General features: G+C 40.5%; 1 protein-coding gene across 6 annotated transcripts in view; it reads left to right on the top strand.

The window, feature by feature from the left end:
• The window catches only part of Srgap1 (SLIT-ROBO Rho GTPase activating protein 1), a 115,510-nt gene that overhangs the window by 30,522 nt on the left and 57,873 nt on the right, over positions 1–27,115 (top strand). For all 6 annotated transcript variants that reach the window (XM_029561474.1, XM_029561477.1, XM_029561476.1 and 3 more), the window contains exons 4-5: positions 11,263–11,484; positions 14,549–14,650. In XM_029561474.1, coding sequence (XP_029417334.1) covers positions 11,263–11,484; positions 14,549–14,650 — 324 coding nt within the window. The remainder of the gene's footprint in view (positions 1–11,262; positions 11,485–14,548; positions 14,651–27,115) is intronic.

Here is a 27,115-nt window from a genome sequence, read left to right on the forward strand (position 1 = left end):
AGCATGGATAGAAGGAGTTAGGATATATCAAGATTGCAGTGCCCAGGCTAAAGAAAATGCTGACTTGGATTCAGTGATAAACTGAGAAGTGGTAGGATGCAAAATATGAAGGTAGAGCTGAAAGGATACAGTGGTGGAAAGGAGGGTATGAACGATCCTGAGAATGACTCCTAGATCAATGATGGTGCCATCTACTAAGATGTTAAGAGATGAGGGGAGTAGCTGTGTGTCGTGCTGTAAGATTGAGAATCCCCCTGGGCATGTGTAGGGAGATGCAGAGGAGCACCCTCAGTATCCCTGGGTTGTTCTGTCAGGAAGAATGCGTCAGGACTCAGAGTCACCATCACTGTCATTTAGTGAGCTCAGATATACAGTAGGCAAGTTTCTAAGCATGGTCTCCTCTGCTCATCTAAGCCCTGCGAGGTAAATAGTTTCTGCTCTACCTTATAACAAAACTAGAAACAAAAACTGGGGCTTATCCAGCCTAGATAGCTCACCTAAAGGTCTAGTCATAGTAAGTTATAGCCACTTGGACATGTGTGTACGTGTGCACATGCATATGTGTGTAGGTTTATGTGTGCATTAACATGCACATGCACCAGAAGTCAATGGTGAGTGTCTTCCTCAATCATTCTGCACCTTACTTTTGAGGCAGAACCTGGAGCTTGGCTTACCAATTCAGCTAGGTGACTGGCCAGCAAGCCCTGGGATACCTCTTGCCTCCTGTACCCCAGAACTGAGATTACAGGCACACCCCACTGTGCTGGGCTTTTTTAAGTGTTCTGGAGAACCAAACTCAGATCCTCATACTTGTGCAACAAGTACTCTGCCTACCAAAACATCTCCACAGTCCCTAAACTTAGACACTTTTAACCTCTAGATTTAATTAACTCTGTTCCAAATAGGTAACAGTCAAATATGCCAAGTGATTTTCAATTTTTTTTAAAGTTAAACTTTTAAAAAGCAACTTTAAATTTAAAATGTGAACAGTTCCCAAAATATATAACTTAAACATGAATTTTGAAAGAAATGACATGAAATTGGTTTGCTGTCAGAATCAACTGAAATTGAGTGCTTGCTTAGTGAAAATAATTTTTCTGTTCCCTGGTTCATTTTTAAGGCACTCAGAGTGTGAATGCGTACATCCTAAAATGGCTGCTTGCTTTGTAGGAACCAAATTTGCATATATAGTAGTGATCCTAAAAACCACTACCCTTGATCCTTCCTGGTGAAAAAGAAATAGGTCGATTATTATGCAAAGGTGCCTAGAATCCTGTATGCTGTGTGAGTTTATTTAGCAAAACACATTTTACACTGAGATATCTGATATTAATGAGAATTGTTATGCCTCCAATAAGAAAAAGTCAAGACAATATCTTTAATGTACAGTTGAAAGACATGAAAGTGAGTAAATGGATCTCAAGTAAGTCACAACATTATGGAGAGTCAGAGAATCAAGTTGAGGGCTTTTTTTATAAACCTCCAGTTCCCAGTAGTTTTATCAGATCTATCTGTCCCTTTTCTAACACATTTGCTATGATAGATGACCATAAGTAACATTCAAACTATTAGAAAGTCATGGATTTTTCCATAGATTATGCATTCTTAGATTATTCTTCTGAGTACAGAAATGGTACTTGTATACTATTGAAAACTAAAAATGCTACAAGCCATGGTAAAATTAGCACATTCTTACTTACACCTAATAATATCATCGGTAAAACAGACTTGCTATGTCCATACACAAACTTTAGACGAAGAAGCTATGAAGTTGAATTTTACATACAGCTGTTTAACTTTTTTTTTTAATTAATGGCTTCCATCTCCCCATCTCAGTGGATTTTTGCTTCATCTAAAAATCAAACCACATTGGGCGTGGTGGCACTCGCCTTTAATCTCAGCACTCGGGAGGCAGAGGCAGGCAGATCTCTGTGTGTTCCAGGACAGCTGGGACTACATAATATGACCCTGTCTCCAAAAAAAATTTTTACATTTTATTATTTTTCTATTTTATTATTTTTATTTTATGTGTATGCATGTATTGCCTGCATGTATGTAAGTGCACCCGTGTCATGCGATGCCCGCGGAGGTCAGAAGAGGCTGTCAGGTCCCCTGGAACTGGAGTTACAGACAGTTGTTAGCTGCCATGTGGGTGCTGGGATTCAAACCCTGGTCTTCTGCAAGAACAGCAGTGTTCTTAACTGCTGAGTCATCTCTCCAGCCCCTCATTTTATTATTTTTATGTGTATGAGTGTATTGTCTGCATGTATGTAAATGTACCAGTGCAATGCCCACAGAGGTCAGAAGACAGCGTCAAAATCCCCTGGAACTGGAGTTATGGACAGTTGTTAGCTGCCATGTGGGTGCTAAGGAATTGAACCCAGGTCCTCAATCAGTGCTCTAAACTGCTGAACCATCTCTCCAGTGCCCCCCCATTTTAAAAATAAAATAATAAAAGGAACATATATGTTTTATACTTTTCTTGTAAGTATGACATATTTCACATATTTTAAAACAGGACTCAAGGCAGCAAGATGACTCAGTGCATAAAGGCGTGTGCCACACTCTCCTGACAACCTGAGTTTGATCCTCTGAAGCCATGTAAAGCTAGAAAGAGAGAACCAAATCCACAGTGTTGTTATTTGTCTTCCACATGTGTGTTAAAGCATGTATACCCACACAGACTCATCATAAACATATACACCATACACCCAATACTGATGATATAATAAAATATTTTAAGGGGTTGGGGACTACATCTCAGTGTTAGAGCATTTGCCTACATGCATAAGGCCCTGATAATTTGAAATGTTCAAGTAACAGGGTCTAAGATTGAATTTCTGGCAGCAAAGTCTCTTTCCACACAGTTCTACACCTCTAAGATGCATTCAGAGAAATTAAGTCCTCGTTGATAAAATTCTATTGGCTCTTTGTCACCGAGAACCTGCCCAGTAATACTTAAACTCCCGTTCAGTAGAGTTCTCTTTTCTAATTTCTCCCTTAAAAAGTTTCAGATCACTTTGAAGCTTGAAGTCTAAACCTTTTTCATGGAATATTGCCAGGAGATAATCCCTACTCTAGCCCACTTTCTTCATACAGATATCTGTCACACATGTTTTATTGGCCATTTATGCAGAATGAGACTGAAATTAGATTGCAGTATATACTCCATGTCATCTTTATTTTATCATTTCTTCATAATCAGTTATGCTAAAGCTTTTAGCCTTATCTTTTTGACTCTTGGGATATGAGTTTCATTAAAGAGCAATTTATTCAGAGTTCAAATTCCTTAATTAGACTTTTCCTGACACACAATGGCATTAAGATTTATCTGTGAAAACCTGCCAAAATGTAATACTGATTCCCCTTTAGATCTGAACTCTTAGAAAGATTATAGAGAGATCATGTTCAATGGACTGGGATATTTTAGCGATCATGTGAACTAATTAGGGGTGTTTTTAATCCATTGTGAGTTTTTTTAAAAGGGGTATTTAAACCTGAAATGAGTTGAATGTCAGAAGTAGCTGGCATTTAAAATTACTTTCTACAGAGATGCCACACTTGTCTGGTTTTCCCTGTAATGTAAGTTGTTCTCTCTTTTCCCAGTTTCCAATGCTTGCTTGACCTTTTGGCTCTGCACCTCTAAATGCTGCAAGTCTCTGAAGGGTGATACTGGTTTTCTCTTTTGCTTGCCCTCTCAGCCCAAGTACCATCTGGTGGCTCTTAGGAGCTGTATCACCAAGGTCTGGTCATCTTCCTGGGCTTCCTAGCACTTTTGTTCTCTACTGGCTATCTCTTCCTAGAAGTGTATGCCTGACTCCCCAAACAACTTTTGCATCTACTTGCCCCTGCCTTCATCACTCTCTATACATACAATTTTCTTCTTACCAAAACCCCAGTTCTCTCATTCCTCACATATAATGAATACATGGGCAAATCCCATTATCCCTTCCTCCTGAAGGTCCCAGACCTACCGTTTCTTACTCCATACCCTCCTCGTTCCCTAGCAGAGCTTTGTTGTCACCTGCCTGCATTGCAGTAGCTTCGAGAGCTGTCCCCCAACAACTTCCACTCTTGTCTTCCAAAACTTCATTCTCTGCTTAGGCAATCTGGGTCCTAAAAACAGCCATTGGACATGTCGGTCCTGTTTGGAATTCTCCAGAGGCCTCCTATGGCCTTAGGAAAAAAGCTAGACTATTCCCAGTTACCCACTGTGAACTGGTGCCCACTTGCTCCTCACTACTATCTACCAGTTGCCCTCAGTTGCCATGTGTCAGCTATGCTGGCCTTCTTTCTCTTCCAAAGAACCACCATCCTCTTTCTTGCTTATGGCCTCGATGCTTTTGCCTAGTACACTCCTGCAGAGCTTTTACAAGACTAATTCACTCTTCATGTGCATGTTACACATTAACTGCTCTGTATAAAAGAACAAGAACCTTTTCTCTTGATCCTTTCTATTCTTCTGACCCTTTATTTTCTCCATAACATTTGCTACCTGGCCTGTATTTACTTGAGGTTGCTTTGTTCTTTCTCCTTTCTCTTGATTTTATTTAGGCTGGTTACAAAGGTTTCTTCTTCAGACAGTCAGTGTGATGGGTAAGAGATGCATCAGGCTGCCCCCTCTAGGCATCCACAGCATCAGTCCGGTTTCCTTCTTTGTGTCTGTTCCTATTGCACAGATGGACCACTTTGACCTTCTCATTGCTCAGAAGAAAACTCTGAATTTTGTTTTTGGTAAATGTTTGGCTACAGTTGATAAAGAAGCAGCAAGAAATGAATTGCCAGCTCTCTGTGGACCCTCAGAAAACGGGTAGAGACCTTGCCTATAGAAATTAAGATATCTGATTCAATCCTGTGAGGTGCTTATTTCTCACAAAATCTGTTTATGCTTTCTGGGTTGAAGTAACAAATGGTTAGAGACAAAAATAGTGAAAGACAAAGAGACAGTGATTCAGAAGAAATCCTCTTTCTTCCCTGGACTACTAATGTAAAAACTCTGGGCTTACTTCCTTCTGGTCTTTGAAAACCACTCATAGGCATATGAAAGCTGCTTGTTTCTAGAATTCTGGTGTGCTTGAGTTGTCTTGTTTCTCGAAAAGATTCAAAATAGGGTTGGGGAAAGTCTTTTTCCAATACCCATGGTGAAGAGAACAGCTAAACAGTGTTTAAAATAACTTAAAATAACAGTTAACAAGCACAACACTGTTAAAACCCAAAGACAAGCCTGTTGCCCGTTGTAGGGTGTGTTCGCACTGCCCTTCTCCTAGTCTCTCCTTTCCCCCTCTCAAGGCTCATGCTTAAGTCCATAGAAAGTCTTAATAAACTCCAACTTTGCTTCATAAAATAATAAAAGAAAAAGACATTTTAAAATGAAACCCAGAGGTAGGAACCAGGAGAGAAGACCACTCACGTCTCAGGCAGAGGCCAGAGTGCAGACGTGAGGGTGAATTACTTCTGTAGAAAAAAAGAGCCTGCTTCCTCCTCCCTCTGCTCTCTTGACAGCCTAATACCAGTCATGTGGGAGCTTGGGGCTGTCTTCCCAGTTCTTCAAGGACTATCCTGACAAATTTCATTGGCTGTGACTTCTGGCAACAGGACTGTCAGACTTTTTGCGATATGGGCTTCTCATGCCATGGAATCTGAGCTAAGGGAGGGAGGGAAGGCAAGGTACCCTTCTGAAGCTGTGCTCTACTTACCCATGACCTATACCCGCCGTACACACTCAGCTCTCAGTGTTTGTCCTAGTCCTACATATTTAGATCTCATCTTTCTCATGATACTAGTTGCAGTGCTTCTGGATGAGGAAATTAGCCCATTGTGATAATCAGACTAATACCTAGTGGGTTGAATCTTGGCAGCTCTTAGGATTCTTTTTTAAGCACAGACTTCTGTTTCCTAGAGTCTTTCTCCGATTTTGATCCATGATTTTATGTATTCATTCAGAGAGTTCTTCATCTACCAGAATAACAGTGCTTTGTTTGCCTAAAACATTTTATTGGTTTCTTATGTATTTTCATCATTAAATGTGCTTGGGTTATAACTCAGCTCTTTGTACAGAAGCTGGCCTTTCATATCTCATTAATAATTCATAAGCTCCATAGAATTTTTTTTAGCCAAATATCTTGAGTCTTAACATATTCAATGTCATTTAGGCTTCTAGTTTAGAAAAAGACTATTCTGTGACTACCTCTGCTCTCAGGGGACCTTGAAAGTAGAATTTTTTTTCTTCTGTTATTTCTAAGTTCAAAATGCTTGAAAAACCTATAATTTGGAAATGCTGTACATCAGAAGTGATAAAATCATGCCAATTAAATGACTTTTCAGACTGACAAGCACTACAGGGGGTCAGAGAAGGAGTCTGCCTATGAAAAACCATCATAGAAACCTCCTGAGCATTTCTGGGCAATCTAGAAGACACCTGTGTGCTGTCTAGATGAGTTACTAAGCCACATGCCTGCTCCACCACCCTGTTAGGAAGTCACAGTGAAATCAGGTCTCACACTGGGTGTAGAATCCACCTGCTGCACTGGATATAGAAACATTCACAGGTGTTCTTGTCATCTTGTAGAGTGAACTGTTTGAGTCTGGGAATAATGAAAACTTAGTAGGTATTCTTCAAAGCTCCAGGTCAATTGATTAGTTTGGATTAGAGTTCTTCCTTACCTCTTTTTCTTCCTTCCCCTCCCTTCCTTCCTTCCTTCCTTCCTCCTCCTTCCTTCCTCCTTCCTTCCTCCTTCCTTCCTTCCTTCTTTCCTCCTTCCTTCCTTCCTTCCATCCCTCCTTCCTTCCTCCTTCGTTCCATCCTTCCTGCCTCCCTCCTTCCTCCTTCCTTCCTCCTTCCTTCCTTCTTTCCTTCCATCCATCCCTCCCTCCCTCCTTCCTTCCTCCTTCGTTCCATCCTTCCTCCCTCCCTCCGTCCTACCTTCCTTCCTCCTTCCTCTTTCCTTCCTCCTCCTGTCCTTCCTTCCTTCCTTCCCTCCCTCCCTCCCTCCTGCCTTCCCTCCTTCCTTGCTTTATTCCTTCTTGCCATATTGATTCTTAAAAATGTATTCTCTAGGGCCAGGCATTTTGGCGCACTTTAATCCTTTAATCCCAGCACTTGGGAGGCAGAGGCAGGCAGATATCTGTGAGATTGAGGCCAGACTGGTCTCCCTATCATAGTGAGTTCCAGGCCAGCTGAGACTAAAGGGAAACCTTGTCTCAATTTAAAAAAGTACTCTACCTGAAAAATAAAATTTCCACAGCTCTTTCAGCTTTTGTCAGAGTTGTTTCTTTCAGTATCAGCTTTTGTATTAATGCCCATTGGATCAATACTTAGAAAATAAAGCAGCCGGTCCCCTTTGCTTCCCTAATCAGATGGAATCTGTCTTCTTTTGGAATAGTGGACTGTTTCAGTACTGGTGCCTGTGAAAGAAATGGAACCCGTTTTTTTTTGTTTTTTTTTTTGTTTTTTTTTACAAATGCATGTCTTTATAAAATAAGGTGTCATTGAAAGACAGAATGATTTTTCAATCCCTCTGATGTGCACAAAACTGCTGCACAGAGCCGTTATGGATTGTGAGAAGCAAGAGGGATAAAAGGAGACTTTGTTCACTTGAGACTAGAATTTCCAAATTAACCCAAAATGAGTCACTCTCTATATTTGGGGGCAGCTGATTTCACTAGAATGAATTAATGGTGAGACGATCACTGAGTTTCACAATTGTGTTGTTTGCCATTGTGACATCGTAGCTCTGTTCTGATTTTATAAATCAAATCATCTTTATTCAAGTCCTCTCATTGGCTTGGGGAAACAACCAAAAGACAGGGTCACTGGATTGTTTTGGAGAAATGTGTCTCAGGGTTTTAATGATGCACCTATGGGTCCCTTTAAAACTTCAGATTCTGGATTAGCAAGCTGGGGTGGGCCCCAATATTCTGTATTTTTTAAAAGATTTTTTAAATGTTTATTTATCTATTTTATTTGTGTTTGTGTATGTGTGCATGGGCCATGGGGCACATGTGGAGGTCAGAGATAATCTATGGAGTCAGTCTCTCCCTTTATCATGGTGGTACAGGGGATTGAACTCTGGTCATCAGACTTGGCAGCAAGCATCTTTACCCACTAAGCCATCTCACCAGCCTAATAGTCTACATTTTTAATGAGCTACTGGTAAAGCTATTGCTGCTGTTCAAATTTTGAGTAACAAAACCTTAGAGTATGCTTATGTTTAAAAGTCCCAATTTTAATTATTTGGAAATTGAAGGGTAAAGGGTTTTTTCCCAGTCCTGAAGATTGAGTCTAGGTGCCTTGTGCATGCTAAGCAAGCACCCACCCTACTATTGATCTGTTTCCCCAGCTTGCATTTGCTATTTCTAAGTATGTGTGATTGAACGTAAACCTTCACAAAGGCTGATCTGATGCTTCATAGCATGGAGGACCCATACTTTGTACAAAGGCTGCTTCCTGTGTGCCTGTCAACTACTATTATTAGTAGCAAATTAATGAACAGCTTTGAATATGTTTCCTTGAGGATAGAAGTATTTGACTGTGTTCTGGCCTTAATGTGCCTAGAGCCTAGAATATTCCCTGGGACCTGGTCAATTAATGATTTGAAATGAATCAGCTTGAATTGATTGAACTTCATTAGAACAATATGGAGATGACCTGGGTTTGTCTATTTAAAACCACTTGTTTCCTCTTTAAGAAACTTATACTACTTTTAAAATCAGAATTCTACTGCCAGTAATTACTAATTTCCAGACTTACATGCTTCTTTTGTTTTTAAAATATCTTTTAGAAGAAGCATTTCATTACAGCTTTAACATACTCAATAACAATTTCCAGAGCAAAGATACATCTCTTTCAAAAGTGGCTATAAAATTTTTAGGTTCGCTGTTGAATTAATACAGTTATACAATATTGAACTCAGTATAAGCCCTGTAAGACATAAAATTGAATGAGTTTTTAACCTTTAAAAAAGATCTCCATTTCATTTTAAAATATAAAATATTTTATTTATTCTTTTTATATTATGTATATGAGTACATTGCCTGTGTGTATGTAAGTGCACCCATGTTGTGCAATGCCCATGAAAGTCAGAAGAGGGCATCAGATCCCCTGGAATTGGAGTTATAGACAGTTGTTGGCCACCATATGGGTGCTGGGAATCAAACCCAGGTCTTCTACAAGAGTGCTCTTAACTGCTGAACCATCTCTCCAGCCCCTTATATGCTTCTTTTAAATCATATTCAAGATGCAACATGAAAAATTGAGCAAAAGTACAAATCAAAAGTAATAAAGATTTTTTAAAAACCAGAGCTCTTTTATTGCTGGGAATTGTCTCTAATAAGAGAACTTTGGTAACGATTTCTTATTTAAGAATTTTATACTAGAGATTAGAGGGAAGGCATTTTTTATTTATTTTGACAGAGTCAAGCTTGTTTCCCTTCTACAATTCAGATTATTTTGAGTCTTCAATAAAATATGCAAATCTGGAAGATTTCACTTTACATATTTGCAGCTTGGAAGGTTTTGAACAAATTGCTGTATGAGTCACAGTATTCCGTGAATGAAACTTGAATGTGGTTCTTCATTGTTTCCGGTATTGGATCTCGCCATCACATGTGTGATAGCTTTATTATGTATAATTCATATACCATTTGGCTCACGCACTGAAAGTTTACATTTGGCATTTAGTTTATTCAAAAAGTTATACCCATCAGTATAGTCAATTTTATAACATTTCTATTACCCCTATAAGTAATCCTGTACCCCTTAGCCATCACCCCATAAGTCTTCCATCCTCTGCTAGTATATTTTCTAACTCTCAGTGTGTCTATTTTGATTACTTTATATAAGCAAATTTATACAATGCATAGTTTCGGGTGACCAGTTTCTTTCACATAGTATATTTTTAAAGTTCATCCATGGTGCAACATGGATTAGTATTTCATTCCTTTCCATGGATGAATAATATTCCACTGTATAGCCATACAGTGGCTGTATGACTATCTTTTTCATTGATGAGTATACATTTAAGTTGTTTCAGGTTGCTAGTTATAATGAATAAAGTCACTGTAAACATTCATGTACAAATTATTTTCACTTTTCTTGCATATATACCTAGGAGATTGGCTGAGTGTTGGGGGGATGGGGTGTATGTCCACTCAGAGGCCAAAGGAAGACATCAGGTATCCTGCTCTGTCTCTCTCCCACTATAGTCCCTTGAGATAAGGTCTCTCCTGAACTTGAACCTAGCTGGCAGCCAGCAAGCCCTAGCATGCTTCCTGTCCCCCCACACTACACACACACACACACACACACACACACACACACACACACACACACGCAAAACACAGAGTGCTGGGGGGTACAGGTATATGCAGCCACACTCAATTTTTTACATGGGTGCTGGCATTTGAACTGAGATCCTCAATCTTGTGCAGCAAAGTGGCTGTACCACTTTACACACCCACCAACTGTGTGAGGGTTCCAGTTTCTCTCTGTCCTTCCTAGACTTGCTGTCACCTGGTCTTTTGATTATAGCCATCCTGAGTATGTGAAGTGGTTTCTTGGCATCCTTTTGCTCTGCACTTTCCTGATAAACAATGATCTTCAGCATCTTGTTTTAAACATTTTATTATTTTTATTTTATGTGTATGAGTATATTGCCTGCATGTATGTAAGTGCATATATGTAAGTGTCATGCAATGCCCATGGAGGTCAGAAAAGGGCATCAGAGCCCTTGGAACTGCATTATAGATAGTTGTTAGCCACCATTGGATGGGAATTGAACTCAGATCCTCTGCAAGAGCAACCAGTGCTCTTACCCGCTGAGCCAACTCTCCAGCCCCAGTCTAGCATCTTTTGATACAGTCGTTGGCCATTCCTCTGTCTTCCTCACTGGATAAAATGAAGGCTTCAGAGACATTGCTTCTCTTCTAAGTGGACCATTTGAGTTGCAAGAGTTTAGATATTCTAAACTCAAGTTCCTTACTACATAATATGGTTTACAAACACTTTTCTCATTTTGTGGTTTGTCTTTTCAATTTCTTGATAGTGACTTTTAAAGCATGAAAGTCATCAACATTGATGAAATCCAACTTATTTTTCTTTGGTTACTTGTGCATACTTGATGTTATATCCAACAAACTAATGCCTACTCCAATGTCCTGAGGTTAACTTTGTGTTTTCTACTGAGTCTTTTGATCATCAGTTGTACACTTAGGTCTTTAATTGGTTTTGAATTAACATTTGCATATGCGTTCTGTATTTTCAAGTGCTGTGATCTTGGCTACCATGCAAGTCTGAACAGAGCCCTAAGAACATATCTCTCAGCAGAGTATAACCTTGAAACCTCCAGACATGAAGGTTTAGACATTATTGAGAATGCTGTTGACAACTTAGAGCCAAGGAGCGACAAGCAAAGATTCATGGAGATGTACCCTGCTGCATTCTGTCCACCAATGAAATTTGAGTTTCAGTCTCACATGGGTGATGAGGTCAGTAATTGATTATTTTTCAGTTAGTCAACTGTCTTTTCATATATCATTTATTATGTAATGTATTCTTTTTTTCTTTCTTTTAAGGCAGAGTCACATGTAGGCCAGGTTGCCCTCAAACTCACTATGTAGCTCTGGTTGGCTTTGAACTCCTGATTATCCTATCTCCCAAGTACTGGCATTATAGGTATGAGCCACCACATTCAACTTCCATGTATTTTTTTAAGATTTATTTTTAGGGGCTGGAGAGATGGCTCAGCAGTTAAGAACACTGACTACTCTCGCAGAGGACCCACTTTGGTTCCTAGCACCCCCGTGGTAGCTAACAACTGCCTGTAACTCCAGTTCCACGGGATCTGACACCTTCTACCCTCCATGGGGACTGCATGCATGTGGTGTACTTATATACATACAGGCAGAATACTCATACACGTAAATCAAAAAATTTTAAGATTTATTTTTAATTATGTGTGTATATGTGTGTGTGTGGTGGGATATGTACATAGTACAGATGTCTGAGAAGGTGAGAAGAGGAAATCAGATCCCCTGGACCTGGGATGTCAGTGCTGGGAGCCAAACTCAGGCCTCTGTAAGAGAAGCATGTGCTTTTAACAACTGAGCAATCTCTCCAGCCCCTGCCATGTATTCTTTATATGAATATAACTTTCTATCCTAATTTACCAGAAAAAGAAAACCACTTTAAGGGATTATGAATTATAGTTACTTATATTATCTATGAACAAAAGGGAAATGGGAAAAAACACAATTTACAGAGCATGCTACAGATGATAGGTTGATTGATTGATTGATTGATTGATTGATTGATTGATTGATTATAGGTAGATAATAGATGATAGCTAGATGGCATAGATATATCTGTCTATTTTACTGTGTTTCTAATCAAATTTTATTTTTATTTAATAGAGGAAATTACTTGACAAAATATGGTGATTCCAGATCCTTAATCTGAGGATCCTTAATCCAAACATCTTAAATGGACAGAATCTGAGATGTACAAATGTGCTCAAAAGTTTCAGATTTTGGAACATTTTGGATTTAGGAGTTTCAGATTAGAGATGCTCAACTTGGAATACAAATACCCTAAAACCCATAGAACTCTGAAAGCTGAAGCATTTCTTCTCCTAAACACTTCAGATAAAGTATAGTTTTTTATACCAAGATGAGAATTTTGTTTATTTTTGAGACAATTTCTTGCTGCCTAGCCTAGGCTGACCCTGACTGGCCCATCCTCTTGCCTCAGCCTCCCAAGTGCTGAGGCTGCAGGTGTGTGCCAACACACTCAGCATAACACATAAACTTTAACAATCTGAACAGTTTATCCCACCCAGCAATATCTTTCCAAAATCAAGTGGTTGCTGTTTAAATTTTAGTTGTAGAGATGCTAAACATGAAAAGGAATGGTAAAATATCATTGATGCAATCACTGGGCAGAGGGCCGAGTGCAAACCAAGTGGGCTGTATAGACAGACATCGGGAAAGGGCTCAGGGCTTGCTGGTTAGGGTGTGGGCTCTACGGTCAGTTGGGTCTTAATGATTTTGTTACTATTTAATGAAATAGATCTGTTCCCTTTTTGTGGCCATCTCTGCCAGGGAGGAATAGCCTCTACTGTTTGGATACCCCACTGAAAGGAACCTCTATCAGCCAAGAGCAAGGAAAATAGAAAGAAATTGTCTCTGGTACAGTTTTAATGATGCTATCATTTTGACCAAATCTGACATTGAAACCATGCCCCAAATATCTTCTTCCAAAGCCTAAGATAAGCATGCCTTTTGAAGTTCATGCTGAATTGTGTGATTTGGCTGATACTGGCTAGCAGCCATGGTTGAAAGAAGCTTAGAAGAAAAAAACAAACAAACAAAAAACCCAGAAGCTGGAGAGATGGCTCAGTGGTTAAAAGCACTGGCTGTTCTTACAGAAGACCAGGGTTCCATTCCCAGCACCTACGTGGGAACTGACAACAATCTGTAACTCCAGTTCCAAGGAATCTGATGCCCTCTTCTGGTCTCCATGGGCATTGTACAACACAGGTACACTTACATACATGCAAGCATAACACTCATACACATTAAAAAGAAAAAGACATCTTTCTGAGTGCTTTGTATGCATTGGCTCATTTAATCTTCACAACAGCCCCCTCAGTGTGTGAAGTCTTATCCCCCGCTTACAGATCCGAGGAGACAAGTCTTCTAGCTTGCCTGGCAGGTGGTAGAGCTGAGATTCAAGCACAGCTGGCTGACTGCAGAACCCACATCCTAACCAGCAAGCCCTGAGACCTTCTTTCCTCGTGCCTATAGAGTCTACATGGACCATGCTTTGCACTCTGCCCTCTGCCCAGAGATCATTAGGATTATAAAAGTGAGACTTCGGCATCAGTGCTCCATTTCGGGCCCTGCTTATTCTCAGAACAATGTTTTCTGCAACTGCTGCCTTCCCTGTCTCAGCCAGACCAAGCAGCTGCATTCTGTGCTTGCTGCTTATGTCCAAGGCTGTTGAAACGTGAAGCTTTGAAGGGGCTGTTAAAAGTAAAGAAGTAACCAGGTGTGGTGACACAAACCTGTGATCCCAGTACTCAAGAAGCAGAAGCAGGAAGATTGTAATTTGAGGCCAGCCTGGACTATATAATAAAACTGTCTCAAACAATAAACAAACAAAGAGTAAAGTTCTAACTGGAACAATTGGGATCAAGATAATTAACTTGACTCCTGTGTGTGGCATTTAAAAAGGAAGACAGGCAGATCTCAGGGTCTTGCTAGCCAGCCAGTGTCACTGAAACTGTGCACTCTTGCTCTCTAGGTTCAGTGAGAGAGCCTGTCTCAAAATATAAGGTGGAGAGCAATAGATGAAGACATTCAAAGTCAACACCTGGCCTTCACATTCTCACACACAGGCCAGTACACCTGTGCACATACATGTGCATATGCACACATACAATAAATAAATTTTTTAAAGTGAATAAATGAATAAAGATAAATAGAGGGCCCATGACTGTGAGTCTGGTGGGTGGTGCCCCGTTGTGACTGAACTTTTCTGCTTCTCCATCAGGTTTGTCAGGTGAGCGCTCAGCAGCCGGTCCAGGCGGAGCTCATGCTCAGATACCAACAGCTGCAGTCCCGACTGGCCACACTGAAAATAGAAAACGAGGAGGTGAGCATGATTTCTGCCCCACCAGAAATAGTATTGGAACTGGAATATAAAACTGTTTATTTGGTCACATATTACTAAAAACGTCATTTATAAAAATGTATTGAGGCCAGAAAATAATTGTACAATTTAGATGCTTGTTTCTGAAATTAACTTAATCAGATCCATGCTCTCCTAACATAAAAATGTGAAGCACAGATGTGTTTTCTATTAGTCAAGACTCTCAGTTGTAATTTATAGGAACCCAAATCAAACTTATTTAAGTGAAAAACTTAACATTTTGGTCAATGCTGTTTGTGACAGCCTCTGACATTGTGGGCCTGCTTTATAGTTATGGATAGGGAGACTTTGGTGTAAATCTGGAACTTTATGGTCCCTTATAGCTTGCTGTCTCATCCCATCAGCATCTTTATGAAATAAGGCTGACTCTTCACTGGCTGGGGTTAAGTTTGGACCAACCATTACATTTAGAAAATGGAACTCTCAAACTGGTCAGAGTAGATACTATATCACAAGAGTCCTATGATTGACAGCCTCAATAGAAATAATGTAGAGACAGATATTTCCAAGGTGATGGAATATGGAACATAAAGAAGACAAACTCAGATCCATAAAGCAGATTATCAGGGGGTAGGGACATAGCTCTGCTGGTAGAGAGCTTGCACTGCATCAGTCCCCAGGACAAAAGAGATAATACACAGTGGCTCATGACTGTAATCCCTGCACTCACACATGGAGGCAGAAGGATCAGAAGTTCAAGGTCTCCTCAGGCTGCATAGCCAGTTGAGTCCAGCCTGGGACCCTGCCTGGAAAAAAAAAATTTTTTTAAAGAATAGGGACTAGAGAGACTGCTCATAGGTTAAGAGTGCTTACTGTTCAATCATGAGGAAGTCAGATCCCAGCACCCACATAAAGCAGCTCACAGAACTCCAGCTCCAAGGGATCCAACACCGTCTTCTGGCCTCCAAGGGCACCCAAACACATATGTACACATACACTCACAAAATAGATAGAAAGATAGATAGATGATAGATAGATAGATAGATAGATAGATAGATAGATAGATAGATGATAGATAGACAGAAGATTGATAGATAGATGATAGATATAGATAGATAGATACATAGGTAAATACATAGATACATAGATGATAGACAGAAGATAGATGATAGATAGATGATTGATAGATGATAGATATAGATAGACACATACATAGATACATAGATACATAGACAGATACATAGATAAATACATAGATACATAAATGATAAACAGAAGATAGATAGATGATTGATAGATAGATGATAGATAGATAGACAGATAGATAGATAGAATATGACCCATCTGTACCCATTCCTATGTATCAACCTGGACGGCTTTAAGTCAATCTACTTGCACATTCATATTTTTTTGTGACACTATTCACAACAGTCAAATTATGGAATTGGTGTTGAGGCCTGCTGCCCATTTCCCCAGTTCTGTGCTGGGTTTTTGTCTGATTGAGTCGGCATGGGTCTTGTGCACACTGACACCATTGCTGCAAGTTCGCATAAGCAAGGTCCCAGGAACCTGTAAGACTGTTTCCTTATGATTGTGTACCAATAGATAGATGATAGATATAGATAGATACATAGATACATAGATGATAGACAGAAGATAGATAGATAGATGATGGATAGAGAGATAGATAGATGATATAGATAGATAGATGATAGATAGATAGACAGATGATAGATAGAGATAGATAGATAGATAGATAGATAGATAGATAGATAGATAGATAGATAGATAGATAGATAGATAGATAGATAGATAGATAGATAGATAGATAGATAGATAGATAGATAGATAGATAGATAGATAGATAGATAGATAGATAGATAGATAGATAGATAGATAGATAGATAGATAGATAGATAGATAGATAGATAGATAGATAGATAGATAGATAGATAGATAGATAGATAGATAGATAGATAGATAGATAGATAGATAGATAGATAGATAGATAGATAGATAGATAGATAGATAGATAGATAGATAGATAGATAGATAGATAGATAGATAGATAGATAGATAGATAGATAGATAGATAGATAGATAGATAGATAGATAGATAGATAGATAGATAGATAGATAGATAGATAGATAGATAGATAGATAGATAGATAGATAGATAGATAGATAGATGATAGATAGATAGATAGGTAGATAGATGATAGATAGATAGATAGATAGATAGATAGATGATGGAGAGAGAGAGAGGATAGATAATAAAAGCAGATTATCAAAATTCACTTAAGTACCCTGCTTTTAATTCCACTGGGATGTTTTGATCCACAAGTATTTATTTCTGTTAAGAATGATGGGAGTTGGGGCTGGAGAGATGGCTCAGTGGTTTAGAACATTAGCTACTCTTTCAGAGAAACCAGGTTCGATTCCCAGCACCTACATGGTGGCTAACAACCGTCTGTAACTCCAGTTCCAAAGGAATCCAACACCTCCACAAGCATTTCACCATATGAGTACACTTAACATACATGCAGACAATACACTGATACACATGAAAATAAAAATAATAAAGTATTTTAAAAGAATGACATGGGCTGGGTGTGGTGGCGTACGCCTTTAATCCCAGCACTTGGGAGACAGAGGCAGGCGGATCTCTGTGAGTTCAAGGCCGGCCTGGTCTCCCTAGAAAATCCAGGCCAGCTGCAGCTACAGGGAGACCCTGTCTCAAAAAGACCGAAAAAAAAAAAAAAAATGACGTGGGCTGGAGAGATAGATCAGTTCTTAAGAGTGCTTACTGCTCTTCCCGAGGTCTTGAGTTCAGTTCCTGTACCCACATGAGGCAACTCACAATTTCCAGTAACTTCAGCTCCCAGGGATCCTACATCCTCTTCTGGCCTCCACAGGCACCCGCACCCACACAGCATATTCTTAAATAGACACACACATAACACAATTTTTTTTATTTGAAAAGAATGATGTGTTTTAAGACCATTGTAATTAAGTCAAAACCCACTGTAGTTTTTTTTTTTTCCTCTCATTCTTACTAAAGGAACCAAGCCAGCCCTTTTTCAAGATGTGACTTGAGTTACCTCTGTGTAAGGCCAATCAACAAATGAGCCTTTCCAAAGGAAAACATTGCTCTCCTTGAAGTGTTTTAGAGCTTACAGCTTAGGGTTTTGGCTGGGTACCACGAAATACTTGCCTAATGCAATTTGCTGGATCCTTGTAGAGCCACAAATTAGAAGTCTAGTGACTTCCAATGGTTTTTTTTTTTTTTTTTTTTTTTTTTTCATATCATCCTGCTCTTCTATTTGGAAAATAGTCTCTAAACTCTAGGAAAATGGTGTGTTATACACAGGGTCAAAACTAGCTGTCCAAAGACCTGTTTTATTTGGCTTTAAGGTTTTGGCTTGGGGGAAAAAAAACCCAGAAAATCTGGCAGCAAGAAAAGAAGTAGGGTGTCTGAGCTCTGCTGTACCGTCATTATTCAACTCCCAGTTTTTGTACACTGGACGAGCCTGCAGTCCCTGTAGGGCCTCTGCAGGCCTTTGAGCTTGTGACTCTTACTATATGTGGAGAAGTGCATCATCATACACTGGAAGAGGCAGGTGGTACTTTTTCATTGTTAACCTCAAAAGATTTGCTGTCGAGACAAATGAACTAGAAATGTCAGGATAGTCCTCATGAGCATGACTGGTGGTTTGTGATTTGTTGTCTGCAGAACAATATCCACTGTAAGGAAACAAGATTCCCAAAGAAAGGATGCTATAAATTAGGTGCTTGGCAGTCAGTAGGTTTTTGACTGGTTCTGAGGGAGGAGGGGATCTTTTCAGTATGGACTAAGGTGTCCTGGGAGAATAGAACAGTTCAGTTGTCACCCCAAGTTCTCCCCTGGATGACTTGATGGTGTAGCCGGTGTCATACTAGAGGAGGTAAGTAGTTTTGTTTTCTGTTTCTATTTATTCTCTGAATATTTTTTGCATACCTCCAATATTCCAGGCATTTTGCCAGTTTGGGGAACTGGAGATGATTATGTCACAATAAGCTTCTGACTAACGGGGAGACAGGTATTTTTGGGGGGAACAGCCTAGCTATCTTTGCTGATTCAGAGTCCCTCTGTGGCTCTTTTTTTCTACCATAAATAAAGACTTGGCCTCTGTGTTCCACTGATAAGAGAAGGGGCAGAAGTTGGCACTTGAGTATCAAACCAAAATCTGCAATTGAAAAAAAAAACAAAAAAACACATAGCAATTCTTCCCTACAAGCATTAAGCCCAAACTTTATGATCAGTATGAAGGGATAATTTCATCCAACTGGACAGTGCCACTAAGCAGAAGGTGCCTCTTGTCGCATTGTAGACCTTTATGACTGTTGGGTAGCATTTGAAACTCTAAGGGGGTTCCCTTAGAAGAGAGTTTTTATTTATTTTTTTTTTACTTTTGGTTCTTTTGAGACAGGGTCTCCTTGTATCCTCAGCTGGTCTAAAACTCACTGTGTAGACCAGATTGACCTCCATCTCATAGAGATCCACCTGCTTTTGCCTCCCAAGTGCTAGGATTAAAGGCATGTGCCACTACAACTGGCTCAAAAAAAGACTTTTTAAGACTAAAGCCGAAAGACCATTTTTGGCCCATGAACAAATTTCCTTTGCTCTACAGTGCTCCATCTTAAAAGTTTAGTTGTTTTCATTTAAAAACTGGGAGATTTAAAAACAGTTTTATCGAGCATGGTGGTGGCACACCTATAATTTGGCACTTAGAAGGTTAGGCAGGAGATTTACCATGAGTTTGAGACTAGCCTGGAATATACATATGAGACCCTATCTTAAATAAAAGATAAAATAGGGGTGGAGAGATGGCTTCATGGTTAAGAGCACTGGCTGCCCTTACAGAGGGCCGGGGTTCGAATCCCAGCACCCACATGGTGCTAACAACCATCTGTAGCTCCAATTCCAGGGGATCCAACACCCTCTTCTGACCTCTGCAGGCATTACACAACAGGGGTGCACTTACATATCGACAGACAATACACTCATACATGTAAAAGAAAATAATAAATAAAACTTTTAAAAAGGATAAAATAACAACTGGGAATTTTGCATACAAATACCAAATATCCTGCTCCTAAAAACTGAGAAGACGGATCACAGGAAGAGTATGTTCCCACAGGACCCTAACAGGCAGGACCTTACTGCCTCTCTCAGCTCAGTCTGCACTTCATGTTTTCCAAGCCCTCCACCCAGCCCACTGCCTGGCTTTCACTGTTGCTTGTTCCTTAAAGATACATGACTTTGCAACATCCTCCTTAAAGAGGAGGGAGCAGTGGGTGTTTGTAAAATGGCCTCAGGTGAATGTAAAGGTTTGGAAAGGGCTTAGTTAGACCTGTGTTTAGAGACATGCAGATTGTCTGTGACACTTAAATGAACTTCAGTTTGACTGGGCTACATGTTTTCATGCAAAAACCTCAGGTTCATGAATGCATCTCCCAGTTGGTGTATTTATTAGTGCCCTCCTCATTTCCCACAGCGAATGCAAGAGGGCCTACTGCTACATAGTTTTAGTTCCAATATTTTGTTTTCTCTTTATTTATTCTAGAGGAATTATCAAAATTGAAAGATTATTAGAGTCTATTTTTAAAGTCACATTAAAAAAAAAAAACTAAGTCTAAATAATCACTAAGTCTTTCTTACTACAAACATTTTCAAAACTCTTTCCACTCCAGTGGCACCAACTTGTATCTTCTTTCGTTTTCTTTTTTGTTGTGTGGCTGTCTGCCTGGGGTCATTCTTGCTGCTGCTGGCTGCCAAAGCTAGCCTCTGGCACACTTCCTCATGAACTACAGTCCTTTAGAGTTCTTTATCCCTCTTATTGTACCCAGCACAAGAGAGAGGAAAATGACGGCCGGGGGGGATGGGTCAGTGGGTAAAGGACTTGCTGCACAACTGTGAGGACCCGAGTTCACATTCCCAGAGCCCACGTAAAGCCAGACCCTGTAATCCCAGTACTTCTATGCCAAGATGGGAGGTGGAGACAGGAGAAACCCTGGAAGCTTGTAGACCAGCGAGCCTGGACTACCAGTGAACAAGATGTCTCAAACAAGGTGAAGGCAAGGATTGACACTCGAGGCTGTCATCTGACCTCCATACGTGTGCCATGGCACATATGTGCCTACATCACACATATGCATTTGTGCACATGCATAAACACACACAAATAAAAAGAAAGAAGAAACTGAGTTTATATTAAATAGAGTGACAGTCCCATTCATATTCTTTTGACAGTGCTGGTTTTTAAGTACTTTGTCCTATTTTCAAACCATTACATTTGGCCTGAGAAATGAAATTTTCACTTCCGTGTGCTAAATCAGTCTTCCAAACAGAGGTGGCAACTGGACTGTTTCAGATTATGCATATGAGTTTGCTATCCCAAGGGGAATAGAAAAAAGTGGGCTTTGATTCCTCAATCAATTTTCAGTAAGTTTAATGAACTAAAAACTCCATATAAGCTTCCTAGCACCTATTCAGATCTTTCACCAGAAGCTTGCTAAGGAGTATTTCACAGACTAATAAAAATATGCTTCTTATGAAGATATTTCCCACAGTAATGGGCAAGATTTTAGACAAACTGAAGCAACTTCCGTGGCATGGGTAATTTGGGGAAGTAAAAGATATTTCAGTTATAACTCGTTCCTTAATAGAAAAATCACACACCTCCCCAGCCAAAAAAAAAAAAAACTCCAATAGTACCAATAACTGTGGCAGAATTCCAGGTGATATAAATCTGTGACTAAACCCTCCATGGGTGTCTTCAGATTCTGTTAAGACGTGGTGTGTGGTGTGGAGCAGATAACTACTTAATTATAATTGCTGCTTCAGGTCTTCTCTATCTTCTGTGTGGCTTTTGATGCCCTCTTTATTTAAGTATCTCTGATTTGCCTACAGCTTTCCACTGATGAGGTAACAGTGACAGCCTAGGTGAATCACAGCTGCCATCTGGCCCTTCAGTGATACCGTCATCTCAGACAAAACTGAGAGCGGTCTACTGTCTTTCACGGAAAGTGTCTGTGTGTCTGTGTGTCTGTGTGTGTCTGTGTGTATTTCAGATAAGCTTTTTAATAAAAGGTATTGTAGCCCTGAGGAAAATGGCAGCACTCAGGATGACTGAGCAGAGAACCCACATGCCGTTGCTGGGTGCTGAGCATCCCTTGGTATCCCAGGAGCTATAAGGAAGATGGCTTCAACTCCATCTTTACTCAGCACACTTTTTCTCATAATATACTATGGTTCAGGGACTGTACTTGTCACTAGGTACAGATAAGTAAATTGTTCCTCACTTCACATTGCCCGACAATAGGTAGAAACATTGACCTCTAAACATTAGAGCACATGCTTGTGAGATCATTCTCCTGACTGCAGTCAGAGTAAAGTCCATCCACAAGAGCCATTAAATCGGACTCAGAGTGGGTAGGCTAAAGGAAAACAGGCTTTACTAGATACCACTGAAGGCAGAGACGGTGTTCAAGAGCCCCTGGGCAATGACACTGTTCTCATCCTTGGATTAAGTTATATCACTGCTGAGAATGAATTTTGTTCAAAAATTAAGAGATCCAGTATTTGTAAATTTAACTGTAAATGCAGACAAATTGATGATTAGTGTGAATCCTTCTGTTGGGGCAATGTAACCACTACCACTCCCCCACCTCACAAAACCACACAGGGCAGAACGATCGGGCTGTTTTCTCAGTATCCAACTGAGAGGCAGAACAGGGATGAAGTCTCTGCTCCTGCCATCTGTGGTCTGCATTAGCAGCAAGTTTCCGTACCCTAGGCTCATTAACTGTGGCACAAGTCCAATTTGTATGTGTACATGCGTGCGTATGGTCCCTTTCTACTAATTTATAATCCATCTGAAATGATACAGTGGTATAATTGAAATAAGGACAAGATCAGTGATAGCCAGGAAGACATATCTGAGAGGTCACCTACACAGAGAGATATGAAGGATGTGTAGGACTTTATCCAATAGAGTAGGGTGCAGGCACCACGCCATCAAGTGGTATAGGGGATATGCTGCTATGAATCATGTTTCCATCAAATTCCTATATTGAAGTGTTAATATCCAGTCCAGTAGCTCCAAATGTGACCTTATTAAGTAAAAGATTTGAAAGAGGTCAGCAAATTAAAGTGACGCCATTGAGATGGGCCCTAATCCAATGTGATTGGTGCCCCTGTAGAAAGGTGGAATTTGAGCCCAAAGACATAAAGAGAAGATGGCTTTTATAAGCTGACAAGAGTGGCCTGGGACAGATCCTTTCCCATAGCCCTTAGAAGGAGCCAACCTGATAGACCCACATCCTGATCTTGGATTTACAGATGGGAAATGATAAATTTCTGTTGTTTTAGACATGGAGTTGACAGTTTGCCTGAGCAAATTAATGCAGTATGTTTGGAGGATGAGCTAACAAAATGGCTTTCTGGCTCCCTCCAAAGATTGTAATGTCTTGAGGACAAAAAAATAAAATAAAATAAGGAGCCAGTGTATAAAATCCCACAGAAGGGCTGGGGAGATGGCTCAGTAGGTGAGCGTGCTTGCTCTGTAAGCATGAAGACCTGAGTTCGAATCTCTAGCACCCATGTAAAAGAAACATAGCATGGCTATGCATGCCTGTAGCCCCAGCATTGGTGGGTGGAGACAGGTAGATCCTGGGAATTTGTTGACCATCCACCCTAGCTAAAAGGGTGAACTTCTGGTTCAGTGAGAGACTCTGTCACAAGGCAGTAAGGCAAAGAACAGTACAGGAAGACACCGGACATCCTCCTCTGGCCTCCACATGTGGGTGCATGGGCCCATGCACTTTCCCACTACAGCACACGTGCGCGCACACACAAACACACACACACACACACACACATCATCATCATCATCATCATCATTGTCGTCATGATCATAATGGGACTGGGGATTTAGCTCAGTGGTAGAGTCCTTGCCCAGCAAGTGAAAGGCCCTGGGGTCAGTCCTCACCTCTGAGAAAAAGGAAACAAAATAGTAATAACAACAACAACAACGATCAAATAAAAAATTTCTTAGCTGGTTGTGGTGGCATATGCTTCTAATCCCAGCACTCAGGACGCAGAGGCAGGCAGATCTCTGTGAGATCAAGGCCAGCCTGGTCTACATAGTGAGTTCCAGGCCAACTGGGGCTACAGGGAGACCCTGTCTCAGAAGACCAGGCTGGCCTTGATCTCACAGAGATCCACCCACCTCTGCCTCCCCAGTGCTGGGATTAAAGGTGTATGCTACCATGCCCAGCCCCCAATTTTTTTTTTAATCTTACAGAAGTCACCTCTCCCCCCCATCACTCATTTTCAACCACGGCCTTGAAGTCAGGCCACCAGGCATCTACTAGGTGTAGTATGTTCCTTGGATTTCTCATGAGTGCCTTGTCAATTCTTTGGCCTTTTCTTCTCCCAAACCCACCATCGTTTCCTGCTGTTGGAGGGGAGTCACTGTGTTAGCTGTTTCATCCTTGTCTCACTAAATCCCCTCTGTGACTTATTATCGTGGCTTGTGTGTGTCAGAAATTGGTGTCACCCTTCACAAAGAGCATCCCAAAGGATGAGACAGACTCCCAGCCAGTGTCTGGTGGCTTCTGTCACACCCTTTATTCTTCCTGGCAATTCCAAGTTTAAGTGACACCACTGTTTCTAAGAAGCTTGTCAAAACCCAGAAGGAAAATATTGTTGATTTTAGCTCAGTGCGCGCACACGTGTGTTTGCGTGCGTGTGTGTGTGTGTGTGTGTGTGTGTGTGTGTGTGCGCGTGTCTGTCTGTCTTCTATTTGTATGCCTTTGATAACACTGCTGCCTCTGGTTACTGTACCATAAGAACATGGTTCTATTGGACTGTTGTTTTGTAACCATCTATCTTATAAACTCAGTAAACATACTTTAATTACCAAATTCCAACAAGTTGACAGGTCACTTAAGACAAACTACAGGCACAGATTTTAATTTTTATTCATGGTGGTTTTTTAAGTTTTCCTTCAGGTCTTCTGGGGAGTTGAGGGAGTTTTTTGTTTGCTTGTTTTTGATTTCCGGGTTTTGGAACTTTCTCTTTTGTCATTGTTTTATGTTGTCATTGTCTTTCCATTAGAAACATCAAATCTCCATATGTAAACTTACTTTTTCCCTGCACTCTACCAGTATCTTAAGAGCATTATATACTTTTCAATCTTCTGTATGCCTTTTTAAAGTTCTGCTTTGCCTTACATAGCAATTTCTAGTAATTTCTTTTTCCATTTAAGCCAGTTCCTAAAAAAAGTGAGCCCTCCACTTCTGTTGCATGAATGTCTTTCAGATGGGACCCGCAAGGTTTCATTCCAACCTTAATCATGACCTCTCAACTAAGGTGAGGTCTCCTGATTCACTCTCCTCCCCTTTGTCTTTTCCTTTTATTGTTTATCAGCTCAGAGATTCTTTAAAAATGCAGATCTGAACTGTCACTCCATGGTTCCCTGTTGCTTCTCGTTGGCACTGTCCTCCTGCATCTGTGATCTCCTACTACTCATATAAAGCTACTTGTGGCCCTAAGAGGCCAGGCCTTGTCTCTCCTTTCTTCTGCCTTGAGCTTCCTTTTGTCTAGTGAGCATGCTTCACCTTTAACCCATGGCTGAGAACTCACCCTCTCAGTGCCCAGGCAGACATTCTCACACATTGGTAAATATCAGGAGTTTCAATAAATGAAGAGGTGATGCTGTTTCTTTAAGAGTATATCAGGGCAAGTAAAAGGCTGACGGGACCATAAAAAGTAGTCCTGGGGGCTGGGGAGATGATAGCTCAGTGGGTAAGAACACTGGGGCTTCTTACAGAAGCCTTTACCTGCTGAGCCATCTCATTGGCCTGTAATTTTTTAAAGCAATTTATCAGTTTTCAGCTTCTTGTAATGATGGTCTGGGTCACTCAGCTGACTCTTCTGTTCACATTTGATTGTCTAGAACAAGTGCACAACAGAGCCCGAAGCCCACGACACAGAGCCATATCTTCCCCAAAGGAAGGACAGCCAGTGTTTTGAACAATAACAAAATGCAATCATTGCAAGCTACTAGGGTCCCTAAGACCTTGGGGAAATAAACGTTGTTTCTGGAGACTGATAAGCTTGCTGGATGAACTCTGCAATGTCCTAACAAGGAAGAGCCAGCAAGATGGCTCAGCAGTGAGGAGTGCTTACCACTGACCCTGACAACCTGCATTAGGTGCCTGGAACCCACATAGTGGAGGGAGAGAACTGACTCCCAAAGCTTGTCCTCTGCCTTCCACATGTTCACACAACACATGTGCTCCTACACACATACACAGAAAATAAAAATATGAACGTAATTAAATTAAAAATAAAAACATTCTAAAAATGTCTTCAGTTTTTTTTTTTAATGTGTTCCAAAGATGATTAGGTTCATGAGGTAATGTAATTGGAAAAAAAACATGACTGATAGCCAAAAGTAATAATACACACTAGATGCGGACTTACAGAAGCTACAGACAGTGGAATTATCAAAAACATACTGCAAAAGAACTGCCTGTGGAATTCAAGGTGTTGATACAAACTTAGATTTCAACAGACAACAATAAGCAGCAAAATAAAAGATTTGCAGATAACCACATAGGAATTTGGGAACTAAGAAGGACAAATAACCAAAGTTAAGAAACGGATGGATGGTTTCAACATCAGATTAGATACAGCTAGAGTGAACTGCCAAAGCTGTGCACAAATGGGGTTGGGGGGCGCTCATCAAAGTGCTGCTTAGAAAAACAAAAAGATTAAAAATTCAGAAGAGAAGAATCAGAGGCATAAAGAACATGGTATACCCAGTGTTTAGTAATTGAGCTCTCAGAAAGAAAAACAGACTCAGCAGTCAGAAAGATAAGAAGCCGGGCATAGTGGCACACACCTTTAGTCCCAGCACTCGGGAGGCAGAGGCAGGTGGATCTCTGGGAGTTCGAAGCCAGCCTGATCTACATAGTGAGTTCTAGGCCAGCCAGGGCTACATCGTAAGACTCTGACTCAAAAAATGAATAAATTAATTTAAATATATAAGGAGAAAAGCTAAGATTTTAAAATAAAACATCACTCAGATTCAAAAACTCTGAAAACAAATCCCAGGCAGAATTTAGTCTTTAAATTCCATGCTTACTTGCTACCAAGTCTGGCAACCTGAGTTTGATCCCCAGGATTCATATGGTGGAAGGAGCGAACTGACCCTCTGAACTCCACCCTCTCACTCTAGCACAAATGCACAAACACAATAAAAAAAATAATTTTTTTAGCCGGGTGTGGTGGTGCACGCCTTTAATCCCAGCACTTGGGAGGCAGAGGCAGGTGGATCTCTGTGAGTTCAAGGCCAGCCTGGTCTACATAGTGAGTTCCAGGACAGCTGGGGCTACAGGGAGACCCTGTCTCAAAAA

This window comes from Nannospalax galili, unplaced genomic scaffold (assembly GCF_000622305.1).
Source record: "Nannospalax galili isolate Female #2095 unplaced genomic scaffold, S.galili_v1.0 scaffold110, whole genome shotgun sequence".
Taxonomy (NCBI): Eukaryota; Metazoa; Chordata; class Mammalia; order Rodentia; family Spalacidae; genus Nannospalax; species Nannospalax galili.